Raw genomic sequence first — 12,260 nt, 5'->3', positions numbered from 1 at the left:
TGATGTGGTGCTGGGCTCACAGGGCAGAGGGTCCCGGCCAGCACCGTCCTCCTCCTGCCTGAGAGTCAGGCCGCCACCACCCTCCCTGGGGCTGACTTTCTTTCTTTCTTTCTTTCTTTCTTTCTTTCTTTCTTTCTTTCTTTCTTTCTTTCTTCCTTCCTTCCTTCCTTCCTTCCTTCCTTCCTTCCTTCCTCTCTCCCTCCCTCCCTCCCTCCCTCCCTCTCTTCCTTCCCTCCCTCCCTCTCTTCCTTCCCTCCCTCTCTTCCTTCCCTCCCTCCCTCTCCTCCCTCCCTCCCTCCCTCCCTCCCTCCCTCCCTCCCTCCCTTCTTCCTTCCTTCCTTCCTTCCTTCCTTCCTTCCTTCCTTCCTTCTTTCCTTCCTCCCTTCCTTCCTTCCTTCCTTCCTTCCTTCCTTCCTTCCTTCCTTTCTCTCTCTTTCTTTCTTCCTTCCTTTTTTCTCCTTCCTTCCTTCCTTCCTTCCTTCCTTCCTTCCTTCCTTCCTTCCCTCCCTCCTCCTTCCTTCCTTCCTTCCTTCCTTCCTTCCTTCCTTCCCTCCCCCTTCCTTCCTTCCTTCCTTCCTTCCTTCCTTCCTTCCTTCCTTCCTTCCCTCCCTCCCCCTTCCTTCCTTCCTTCCTTCCTTCCTTCCTTCCTTCCTTCCTTCCTTCCTTCCCTCCCTCCTCCTTCCTTCCTTCCTTCCCTCCCTCCCTCCCCCTCCCTCCCTTCCTTCCTTCCCTCCCTCCTCCTTCTTTCCCTCCCTCCCTCCCTCCCTCCCTCCCTCCCTCCCTTCCTTCCTCCTCCTTCCTTCCTTCCCTCCCTCCCCCTCCCTTCCTTCCTTCCTTCCTTCCTCCCTTCCTTCCTTCCTTCCTTCCTTCCTTCCTTCCTTCCTTCCTTCCTTCCTTCCTTCCTCTCTTTCTTTCTTCCATTCTCTCTTGCTTTCTTTCTTGCTTTTCTCTCATCTTGTGTGTCACTGACGTTCACACTTTGCTCAGGAAGGGGACCCCTGGCTCCGTTCATGTTGCATCCTCTTTTGAGCCAGTGATAAGGGCACACCCTCTCTTTGGGCTGCCTCCATGACAAAGAGCCTCCAACAGTGCTCTCTGAATTGTCTCTACAAAATATCCCCATGTTTTATGTATTTAGTTATTTGCTTTTTGCTTATTGCTTTTTGGTGATGCTCAGGGGTTACTCCTGACTCTGCACTCAGGAATCACTCCTGGCAGTGCTTGAGGGACCATATGGGATGCTGGGGATTGAACCCAGTGCAAGGCAAACATTTATATTAGTGAAACACCATGAGGTATAGTTATAGATTTACAAATTTTTGTGCTTGGGTTTCAGTTAAACAATGATCAAGTACCCATCCTTCCACCAGCGCCCATCCTCCCCCACCACGGGTCCCAGTATCCCTTCCATTCCCCACCCCCCACCCCCACCCTGCCTCTGTGGCAGGGCATTCCCTTTTGTTCTCTCTCTCCTATTGGGTGTTGTGGTTTGCAAAAGAGGCAATGGGTGGCAATCATGTTTGGTCTATAGCCTACTTCCAGCATGTTTCTCCCATCCTGGGAGGATCCTCCCAACACCATTTATTTGGTGCTCCCTTCTCTATCTGAGCTCCCTTTTCCCCTAGCACGTGTGGCTGCCCTCCAAGTCATGGAGCAAAATTCCTGGTGCTAATCTCAGTCACTCCTGCCAACCTCCATATTTTAAAGATATTTCAGAGTAAACACACTGAAGGACTTAGGCAAGAAGTTTGGAGGCTGCGGGATGGCTCCATGGCCAAAGGCACTTGCCTTCCAAGTGTGAGCCAGTTCGTTGGATCCGGGTCCTTGCCCATGTGCTGAGCAGGGGCCGTTCAAAGCAGAGCTTGTCATCTCCAGCACACAGCCAGGAGCTTGTAAGCACTACGGATGAATGTGTTGTGACCTCTGGTGGCACCGTAAGTGAAGAGTGCGAGTGGGAACTGGAACAGGTAGGGCACTTGCCTTGCATGCATCTGACCTGGGTTCGATCCCACTCCACACAGTCCCCTGAGCCCCATAAGGCGTGATCCCTGAGTACCAAGGGGTGTGGCCCCCACACAAAAACAAACTAACCAATCAACAGTGTGAGTGGGCTGGGAAAGTGCCTGCAGTGGGATCCCTAGCTCTGCATGACCTCCTGGGAACCATCGACGAAGCCCTCCCTCTCCAGAAAAACCCCAGAAATGAAAATGTGGAGCAATGGGGGTCACAAGTGAACCCCTAAGGAGGACTAAAACCAGAATGGGCGAGGGCACAGCAGCTAAAGGGGAGCGATGCAAGGGCAGGCACCGTGGCCAAGGGTTCGGGCCGCACACCCCTCTTTGTGAGCCCTGATGCCCGGCCTAGTCCAGGCTGCACTAATCAGAACCTAATCTGTGGGGACTGCCCCTCCTTTACCCCCATCATCATATCACAACCACCAAGACAGAGGGAACGGGAGGGGAAAAAAAAACAAAAAATGAAAACCAAGAAACTTTTCAGGCATCCATTAAGCCCAAGATTTCTGATCTTGGACCACGCCTGTCATCTTTCCCTTCCCTGCTGCTGTCCTTGCCTGCTCTTCCTTTGCAAACGTGCTGCCTCATTTGACTCATGGCCATTCCCAGAATATAAGCCCCAGGGGAGCAGGGATGTGGTAGGTGCCTGTAAATTAGGTGAAAGAATGAATTAAAACACACATTAGGGGTTCCCAGTGCTAGTACAGGGGGTAGGGCGCTTGCCTTGCACACAGCCAGCCTGGGCTGGATGTCCAGTCTCCCAGATGGTTCTCTGAGCCCTGCTTTGAGTGATCCCTGGGCTCAGAACCAGGAGTAAGCCCTGAGCATTGCCAAGTGTGCACCCCACCCCCCAAATAAAGAATTTCAGGCTGCGACCATAACCTAAGTTTTAGGTTAGTCCCATGACCTAGGGGCAATGTCCATTTGGGTCTAGCATCTGGCAGGCACTGCACAAATATTTGTCAACGTGGCAGTTAAGCATACCATTGCTAGGAATTTCCCCTATAGACCTGTCCACACACTGCATAACAATCAGGTCGTAATTGCATGTTAATGATTATTCATTGCAACATTTTGGCAAAAGCTAAAACTGGAGACCAAATCTTCATGGTATTTGATCTGGACAAGTAAATTCTTTTTTTAAAAAATTTTTATTAGTGAACACCATGAGGTACAGTTGTAGAGCTACAAATTTTTGTGCTTGGGTCTCAGTTGGGCTGGAGCGATAGCACAGCGGGTAGGGCGTTCGCCTTACAAGCGGCCAACATGGCCGATCCGAGTTCGATTCCTCCGCCCCTCTCAGAGAGCCCGGCAAGCTACTGAGAGTATTCGATATGCCAGACACAGTAACAACAAAGTCTCCAATGGAGACGTTACTGGGCCCGCTCGAGCAAATCGACGATCAATGGGAGGGGGTCTCAGTTATACAATGATCAAGTACCCATCCCTCCACCAGCACCCATCCTCTACCACCACGGGTCCCAGCATCCCTTCCACCCCCCATCCCTCCCATCCCACCCTGCCTCTGTGGTAGGGCATTCCCTTTTGTTCTCTCTCTCTCTCCTTTTGGGTGTTGTGGTTTGCAAAAGAGGCATTGAGTGGCAATCATGTTTGGTCTATAGTCTACTTTCAGCATGCTTCTCCCATCCTGGGAGGATCCTCCCAACACCCTTTATTTGGGGCTCCCTTCTCTATCTGAGCTTCCTTTCCCCCTAGGATGTGTGGCTGGCCTCCAATCCATGGAGCAAAATTCCTGGTACTTAATCTCGGCCACTCTTGGATGTTAGTCTCCTATTTTGTTACTTTATGTTCCCCAGATGAATGCAATCTTTCTATGTCTATCCCTCTCTTTCTGACTCATTTCACTTAGAATGATACTTTCCATGTAGTACCATGGAAAAGTAAATTCTTATGCCACATACTGACATGCTAAACAGTTATTGAAAAGATAAGGTGGGACCAGAGAGATGGAACAGTGGGCAGGGCATTTGCCTTGCATGCAGTTGGTCTCTGGCATCTCATATGGTTCCCTGAGCCCTGTCAGGAGTGATCTCTGAGCACAGAATAAGAAGTAATTTCTGAGCAACATCAGGTATGACTTCTAGACACCTCCCCCTACCCCCTGTCTGCCAAAAGGATGAGATGTTCAGGAGATAAAGTGAGAGCCCTTTCCCTACCATATACTATAACATTTTTGGTTGCTGAAACCTGAAAGTTATTCTTTTTCTCTCTCTTGCTCTTTTTAAAAAAAATTTGGTGCGTATCTGGTGGTGCTTGGGAATTACTCCTGAAAGTGCTGGCGCCGTGATTCAAACCAGGGTCAGCAGCTTGTAAGGCAACTTTATCCTGGACTTTGGCCTGAGAGAGTTATTCTGAGCATCTCTCTGAAAAAATCATCCCAATGTCATTACAGAGGCAATGAGAGTTCTATGTAAATTGTTTTCATATTTCATAATTGTGTCTCTCCAACTAGATGGATGACAACTACTAAGGCAAGTACCAAGAAGGTCCCAGATGTTATTTCTCAATCACTCTGCTGACAATGACTGGACAATACACAAGGCAGCGTTCTGAATTTCTGAGAAAACATTTCGAGGATAGCAATTTTTCTTTCTTTTTTTTCTTTCTTTTTTTTTCTTTTTGGGCCTGGTGATGCTCAGGGGTTACTCCTGGCTTTGTACTCAGGAATTATTCCTGGTGGTGCTCAGAGGACCATATGGGATGCTGGAAATCGAACCCGGGTCAGCCAAATGCAAGGCAAATGCCCTACGTGCCGGGCTATTACTCCAGCCCCAATTTTTCTTTATTGAAAATTAAGAGCAAATTTTTTGTTTCTGTTTTTGGGCTGCAACCAGCACGGTGCTCAGGGTTGTGTGCTCAGGGGTCACTCCTGGCAGGTAGGGGGATTATATGGCATGTCTGGGATTGAACTTGGGTCAGCTGCATGCAAGACAAGAGCTCTACCTGCTGTACTATCTCTCCACCCCAGGATGAAATTTATGTGCTCTTAAATATAAGGCAATGGGTAGGAAAAAGGTAATAAAAATTTCCACCTAAACCCAAGGGTGACAAAATGCATAATTATTGTAATTTTGTGCTCCTTTCACATTGAATGAGTAATTTCCTTTTGATAAGTAGACTATATATATGGATTTAAATGAAGGTAGAAAATATTCCAAAATCACTCATTTTGGTGAAAAACAAAGGATCCAGGTACAGTGTGTAGGGAGCTTGCTTTGCACAGGGCCAACTGGGGTTGGATCCCTGACACCACACACAGATCCCTGAACACTTCCAGGAGTAAGCCCTGAGTGGTGCCTGGTTTGCTCCTTACACATCTCAAAAACGAAAGAATCCATTCACCCTTAAGTGCTCAAGATCAATTGTGATGATTTTGTGTTGGAATAATGTGCATGAGGAACCATTATTAATAATATAGTAAACCACAGACTTCCAATCAATAGAAGAATTTTTTGAAATGTGTTTGCATATTGTCTTGGTCAAGAAGCTGAAGATGGGGGGTGGAGCGATAGCACAGCAGGTAGGGAGTTTGCTTTGCACGCAGCCGACCCAGGTTCAATTCCCAGCATTCCATACGGTCCCCCGAGCACTGTCAGGAGTAATTCCTGAGTGCAGAGCCGGGAGTTAACCCCTGTGCATCACCGGATGTGACGTAAAAAGCAAAAAAACTTAAAACGCTAAAGATGATTTCAAAAACTGAAAGTGCAGAACAATTAATATGATTCTACATATATATAAATAAATGTGTTTGCACAAAAAAGTTTATTGGAAAGATTCTATGCCCACCTCTGTTCATTGCTGCATTTAGTACAATATCCAGATTAGGAAACACCCAAATGCCCAATTACAGGTGAGTCGGTCAAGAAATTGTGATTCCACAATGGAATACTATGCAGCTCTAAGAAAGAACAAATTTGTGCAATTTGCAGCAACATGGGTGGAACTCATGGTTCCATGCTGAGTGGTCAGTCAGAAGGAAAAGGATCCAGGATGATCACTCTCATATGTGGGACTTAAAGAAAATAAAGTTCACTATTTCCCTTCCCACTTCCCAGAAGCAGCCATCGAAAATTTGCGTCCTAAGGCCCATGTCTAAGGATTGGAGCTCACGCTTAGCACGGACAAGGCTCTGGGTTCTACTCTGGGCTCTGCATGACCCCTGCCCACCCCTCCCCACCCTCGCTCCCCGGTGTCAGTGTGTTGGTTTGATGCACACACGTCATCACCACTGGTAGCCTAAGTATCAGTTAGGCTCCACGAGCACTGTTCCTCCAAAAAATCAGCTTCTGGACCTAGATAATCTGCAAACACATTTAAATTTTTAGACTGGTATTCTGGGGTTTAATAATGGTTTCTTGTGCACAAAACTCCAGCGTCTCATCCAGCCCCAGTGTACCCACTCCCTTCCCCAAGGACCTCGACGTCCCTCTCTCCCCCCGCCCCCAGTTGTGTGGATCAGGTCTCCCATTATTGCCTTTTGACCTTTGTTGCTTCTTCGCTGTGTGGTTTTGTTTTTGTTTTTTTTGCTTTTTGGGTCACACCCAGTGATGCACAGGGGTTACTCCTGGTTCATGCACTCAGAAATTTCTCCTGGCCGTGCTCGGGGGACAGTATGGGATGCTAGGAATCAAACCCGGGTCAGGCCGCATGCAAGGCAAACGCCCTACCCGCTGTGCTATCACTCCAGCCCCACGCTGTGTGATTTTATTTATTTATTTATTTTTTATCATTTTTTTTATTAGTGAAACACCATGAGGTACAGTTATAGACTTATAAATTTTTGTGCTTGGGTTTCAGTTATACAATGATCAAGTACCCATCCCTCCACCAGTGCCCATCCTCCCCCACCACGGGTCCTAGCATCCCCCCATCCCCCCATTCCCCCCCCACCCCCCCCCCCGTCCCACCCTACCGCTGTGGCAGGGCATTCCCCCTTGTTCTCTCTCTCTTCTTTTGGGTACTGTGTTTTGCAAGAGAGGCACTGAGTGGCAATCATGTTTGGTCTATAGACTACTTTTAGCATGCTTCTCCCACCCTGAGAGGGTCCTCACAACACCCTTTATTTGGTGCTCTCTTCTCTATCTGAGCTTCCTTTTCACCTAGCACATGTGGCTGGCCTTCAAGTCATGGAGCAAAATTCCTGGTACTAATCTCAGCCTCTCCTGGGTGTTATTCTCCTGTTTTGTTGCTTTATGTTCCCCAGATGAATGCAATCTTTCTGTGTCTAGCCCGCTCTTTCCGACTCATTTCGCTGAGCATGATACTTTCCATGTAGTACCACTTGTATGTAAATTTCATAACTTCATCTTTTCTAACAGCTACATAGTACTCCATTGTGTAAATGTACCAAAGTTTCTTTAACCAGCCATCTGTTCTTGGGCACTCGGGTTTTTTCCAGATTCTGGCTATTGTAAAGAGTGCTGCAATGAACAAACAAGTGCAGATGTCACTTCGACTATACCTTTTTGCCTCTCTGGGATATATTCCCAGGAGTGCTATAGCTGGGTCAAATGGCAGATAAAATTCTAATTTTTTGAGAATCGTCCATACTGTTTTCCAAAAGGGTTGGACCAGCCTGCATTCCCACCCACCTGTGTGATTTTAAACTCACACAGAAGCTCCACTTTCCAAGGGAACAACGGGCACAGACTCTGCATCAGCAGCCATTGTTTCTGCATCAATCATCACGTCCAGCCTGACCCTTAGTGCTCCTAAAATCCTATCCCAGGGGACCCTAAGGTTTGGAGCTGAGTGTGGGGGTGGAGGGGAGGTGGGCAGTCGGTCAGGATGTGGGAAGCAGGCACAGGGTCAGTGGCATGCCCCTGTCCTGCCCCTGTCCTTTGGACTGTCCCAGGCCCCGTTTCTTTCTTGGGCTCAGTCCCACCAGGGAGCACCTTTCAGGCAGGGCACGAGCACCAGATCTCGTGATGGCCAAGAGAACAGCGTCGTAGGTTCCTGACTCCCCTGGTCAGCGCTTCTCCTACCACCTTGAATGCGTTTCCAAGAACCCAGGCCCTTCTGCCCCCACCCATCCCCTTCCATATGGAACCCAGTGTTCGGAGGTAAGCCCTGAGGTCAGAGACGGGACTGTGAGGTCAGACCTTTGGACACAGTAGGAAAGTAGTCAAGGAAGACACAGACCATGTACAGTGACCTATGCACTTTTAATTGATCTTCCCCCCAGAGCAGACCCCCATGTCTGTGGCCTAGCGCCGTAAAACTTTGGTATCGTTGACCTCTGAAACCACTTTGCCGTCCACAATCTTGTGGGTGGTCTTCTGGATGGTCTGTATGGACAGGCTGCTGCTGTCCAGGGCGTCACTGAGCCTTGAAGAGAAGACCAAGCCCTGGTTATACACAGCCTTCCCCCCCCGTCAGCCCCACCCCGAGACGAGGCAGACAAGGAACAGACCTGATTCCCCTGCCTTCCCGAACAACCTCTCCTCCCTCTGCTCTGAGAGGAAATCCAGGCCAAACTCCAAGTCCTCCCTGACCAGGGATGCACGCAGACCTTTCTCTTCTCTACAAGGGACCCGGGAGGGAGGGATCTCTCCCTGCCACCCCCCAGAACGAGGTCGGGGCACCCAACCGCAGTGTTGGTTTGAGTGGTGCCGACGGACAGGTACACATGGGGCTTGGCGAGGCTGAAGACCGAGGACCCGGTGTTGTCAGTCCCACTCACCTGAAGTCCTCCCCGTCCTCAAGCAGGCGGCGGTAGGTGGCAATCTCTTTCTCCAGCTTGACCTTGATGTTCAGCAGCGCCTCGTACTCCTGAGCCTGGCGCTGCCCCTCTGCCCGAACCTGGGTCAGCTCTGATTCCAGATGCAGCAGGATCCCGTTCTGCTGCTCCATCTGCATGGCATAGCGGGCTTGCACTTCCCTCAGGCTGTTCTCCAGGTTTCCCTTCTGTGGAGGCATAGAGAGGCGGGTCCAGTGAGCCCAGAGGCAGATGCGGGGCTGACACGGTTATGTGAGCATCTGGATGACTCACCCCTCTCTGAGACTCCCACCAGGTGCCAAGTTAGAGGGGAAGGCGGTGGGGGGAAATGCAGGCGAGGACGTTCAGAGCAGAGGGATTTGGGTCAGCGTTTTCTTGATACTGGGGCCAGAGTGATGGGGGTGTTGGAGGAGCCTTGGGTGGGATTGGGGGATGCTCTCTGCTGGATCATTTAAAGGAAGTGGACTGGGGGAGGGGAGGAATTTTCCTCTGGAAAGGGAGCGGTAGGGTTGAACTGTTTGGGCACTCTGATTAGGATGGAAGCGTAGGATTTGGGTGGTCAGTAGGGGGCTGAGGCCCTCAGAGAGGCAGTGAGGCTCTTACCAGATTCCTCATGGAGTCAAGTTCAATCTCCAAGGACTGCAAGGTTCGCCTTAGCTCTGTGAGCCTCAAACCCACCGAGTTGAGCTCCGTGTTCTGAGTAGTGACCACGGTGGTACTTTCTTCAATCTGGAGAGGGAGTGCAGGCAGGCCTTAGGTCTCTTCTGGGACCACCTCCTGCCACGGCCTCTCCCAGGTGCTCCCAGGCACCTGTCCCTTCCCTGCAGCTACCTGCTGGGACCAGTACTTGTCCAGTTCCTCTCGGTTCTTCCGAGCCAGCTCGTCATACTGGGCCCGGATGTCCGCCATGATCTTGCCGAGGTCCTGGGATTTGGGGGTGTCCACTTCCACGGTCAGGCCAGAGTTGGCAATCTGGGCTTGGAGACCATTGACTTCCTGGTGAAAGAAGGACCGTGGTGAGAAGGGGCTCTGTCAGAATTGCAGGACGGCATGAGGGCCAGGCTGCCCCTGCGAGGGGCTGTCGGGGCCTGGAGACTGGAGGTGGGAGAGACGAGTTCTGTGCCACCCTCACTGCCCGGACCTGTCCCACGGAGGGATCCTTGCTTTGCCCATCCTTCTTACTGCCACTGGGGAGCTCCTTTTCCAGGCAGCCCCACTCACTGTGCCTGCTCTCACATGTCTGTCCCTGTCCATTCATCATGATCATGTGTCTCTCCTTATCCCCTCTCAGCCTGGTGCCACTACGGCACTGGAGCTCAGGAGACACCCCCCCCCCCCCCCAGCAGCTGGTTCTACAGTGCCCTTTGAGGCTTCTGGTGGGCTGTCCTCTCTGTCTCTACCCGCATGGGCCCTGGCACTCTGTTCCCCAGCACCCCGCTTACCTCCTCGTGGTTCTTCTTCATGAAGAGCAGCTCCTCCTTGAGCGCCTCAATCTCCGTCTCCAGCTGCAGCCGGGTGACGTTGGTGTCGTCGATGACCTTGCGAAGCCCGTGGATGTCACTCTCCACAGACTGGCGCATGGCCAGCTCCGTCTCGTACCTGTGCAGAGGAGAGGATGGGAGGGGTCCTGTCTCGGCTCCAGTGCCTTCTCCACCACAGAGCACCCCCGAAGGGCAGCTCCAGCCTGGGGCCAGCCAGCACTGCAGCCAGGACTCAGATGGCAGCCCCCTAGCTCTCGGCATTTGGGGGAGACAGCCTTCTGTTTTGAGGGTCCACACCTGGCAATGCTCAGGGCTTACTCCTGGCTCTGCACTCAGGGATCACTCCTGGTGGGGTTCGGGAAACCATGGGGGGTGCTGGGGACGGAACCAGCAGCGAGGCAAGTGCCCTCCCCGCTGTGCTGCCTCTCTGACCAGGGGGCAGCTCTATTCAAGTGGGGTGCATGAGCTCCTGGGTGGCACAAAAGTCATCCACTCAGCTCCACTCCCAGGTGGGTTGATGAGGCCCCAGTGGAAGGCCCGGAGCGTGACAACCCCTGGAACAAACGCATCGTTCCTTTCCCTGCCCCTGGCTTCCTCCCCTGGAGCCTCACTTGACTCTGAAGTCATCGGCGGCGAGACGGGCATTGTCAATCTGCAGGACGATTCGGGCATTGTCCACGGAATTTGAGAAGATCTAAGGGGATTGGAGAGAAAAGGTGGGTGGATTCTTGTGTGGGCGGTTACTGTGAGGAAGGCTGAGTGCCCGAGTGACTGTGTGTGTGTCCGGGGTGGGGGGCGGCGTCCTAAGTCTCTGAGGCATCTCCGCGTCCCTTGAAGTCTCTCCTTGAGTGCCTGCTCCCGTCCACCCACGCTGCTCACACTGTTCCTTCTCCTGGAGTCCCAGATCCAGAGTTCCACAACTGTCCTTCTGTCCTCCTTTAGGCCGCCACTGGCGGGCCTGCAGGCAGTGAGCAACAACTCCCAAGTCCTCTCCTGGCATTTTTCTCCCCAGTGCACCTGCTCCCCTGGGTCCCTCCACCCCCTGGGCTGGCTCCTCCCACCCGCCGGCCTTCTGTTTGCTCCTGGATGACTCAGCCTTAGCCGCATCCGCTTAACCCTCCACCTGTCCCCTCAGCTGGAGGCCCAGAGTATCTGGATCCTTCTTCTGGGCCTTGTCCAGGTCCCCCGAGGCTGCCCACCTTCTGGGCAAGGACCCCACCCCCCTTTCCCACCGTCACTGCAGAAAGGGCGCTCCTGCCCGAGGTCACCCCCTCCACGGGGTGGACAGCCCCCTCTCGGGGGGTGTGGGCACAGGGGGCAGGCGGAGGTCGGGAGAGGGAAGCCTTGACCGCCCCCTTGATCTGAAGATCCCCACCCCTGGAAATAGGAATTCCAAGAGGCGGTGGCAAGCGCCAACGGAATGCTCTCCAGGGCTGGGAGTCGGGGCGCGCGGGCTTACCTGAGCTCTCAGCTCCTCGATGGTCTTGAAGTAGTGGCTCCAGTCTCGGACCTGGGGCCCCTTCTTCTCCAGGTGCTCGCGGATTTTGCTCTCCAGCCTCCGGTTCTCAAGCTCCAGGCTCCTCACCCTCTCCAGGTAGGAGGCCAGGCGGTCGTTGAGCTCTTGCATGGTCTCCTTCTCGCCCTGGATGCTCCCCATGACCATCAGGTTCCCGGAGGCCAGGCCCGCGGAGGCCAGGCCCGCGGAGCCCAGGCTGCCCCGGTGGTAGCTGGAGACGCGGGACACGGACCAGCCCCCCGAGCCCCCCGCGTACACGCTGGCCGCGCTGCTGATGGGCCGCGCGCGGTGGCTGGGCGAGCGCAGGGAGCCCAGGGAGCGGTAGTTGCTGGAGAAGGTCGAGTGGGTGGTGAAGCTCATGATGCCGCGGCAGAGGGGCCGAGTCCTGCACTCAGGTGAGCGGGAAGCCGAGAGCCGAGAGTGGCCAGGCCCGGTCAGCGCGAGTTTTATCGCGGAGCCGGGGGAGGGGCCGGTGCGCCCCGCCCCGTCCCGGTGGCGCCGGTGGCCAC

General features: G+C 52.9%; 2 protein-coding genes across 2 annotated transcripts in view; both read right to left on the bottom strand.

Moving 5' to 3' along the window:
- The window catches only part of TNS2 (tensin 2), a 280,320-nt gene that overhangs the window by 105,128 nt on the left and 162,932 nt on the right, over positions 1 to 12,260 (bottom strand). The gene's annotated exons all lie outside the window — the stretch shown is intronic.
- On the bottom strand, positions 8,182 to 12,182 carry KRT18 (keratin 18). Its single transcript, XM_056120265.1, has 7 exons — positions 11,695 to 12,182; positions 10,847 to 10,929; positions 10,197 to 10,353; positions 9,586 to 9,750; positions 9,358 to 9,483; positions 8,719 to 8,942; positions 8,182 to 8,363 (listed from the first exon to the last, which is right to left on the bottom strand). The coding sequence occupies exons 1-7, from the start codon at positions 12,109 to 12,111 to the stop codon at positions 8,243 to 8,245; spliced, it is 1,293 nt and encodes a 430-aa protein (XP_055976240.1). The 5' UTR covers positions 12,112 to 12,182; the 3' UTR covers positions 8,182 to 8,242.

The sequence above is a fragment of the Sorex fumeus genome, unplaced genomic scaffold (genome assembly GCF_029834395.1).
Source record: "Sorex fumeus unplaced genomic scaffold, SorFum_2.1 ptg000042l, whole genome shotgun sequence".
Taxonomy (NCBI): domain Eukaryota; kingdom Metazoa; phylum Chordata; class Mammalia; order Eulipotyphla; family Soricidae; genus Sorex; species Sorex fumeus.
This window is presented reverse-complemented; position numbering and strand designations above follow the sequence as displayed.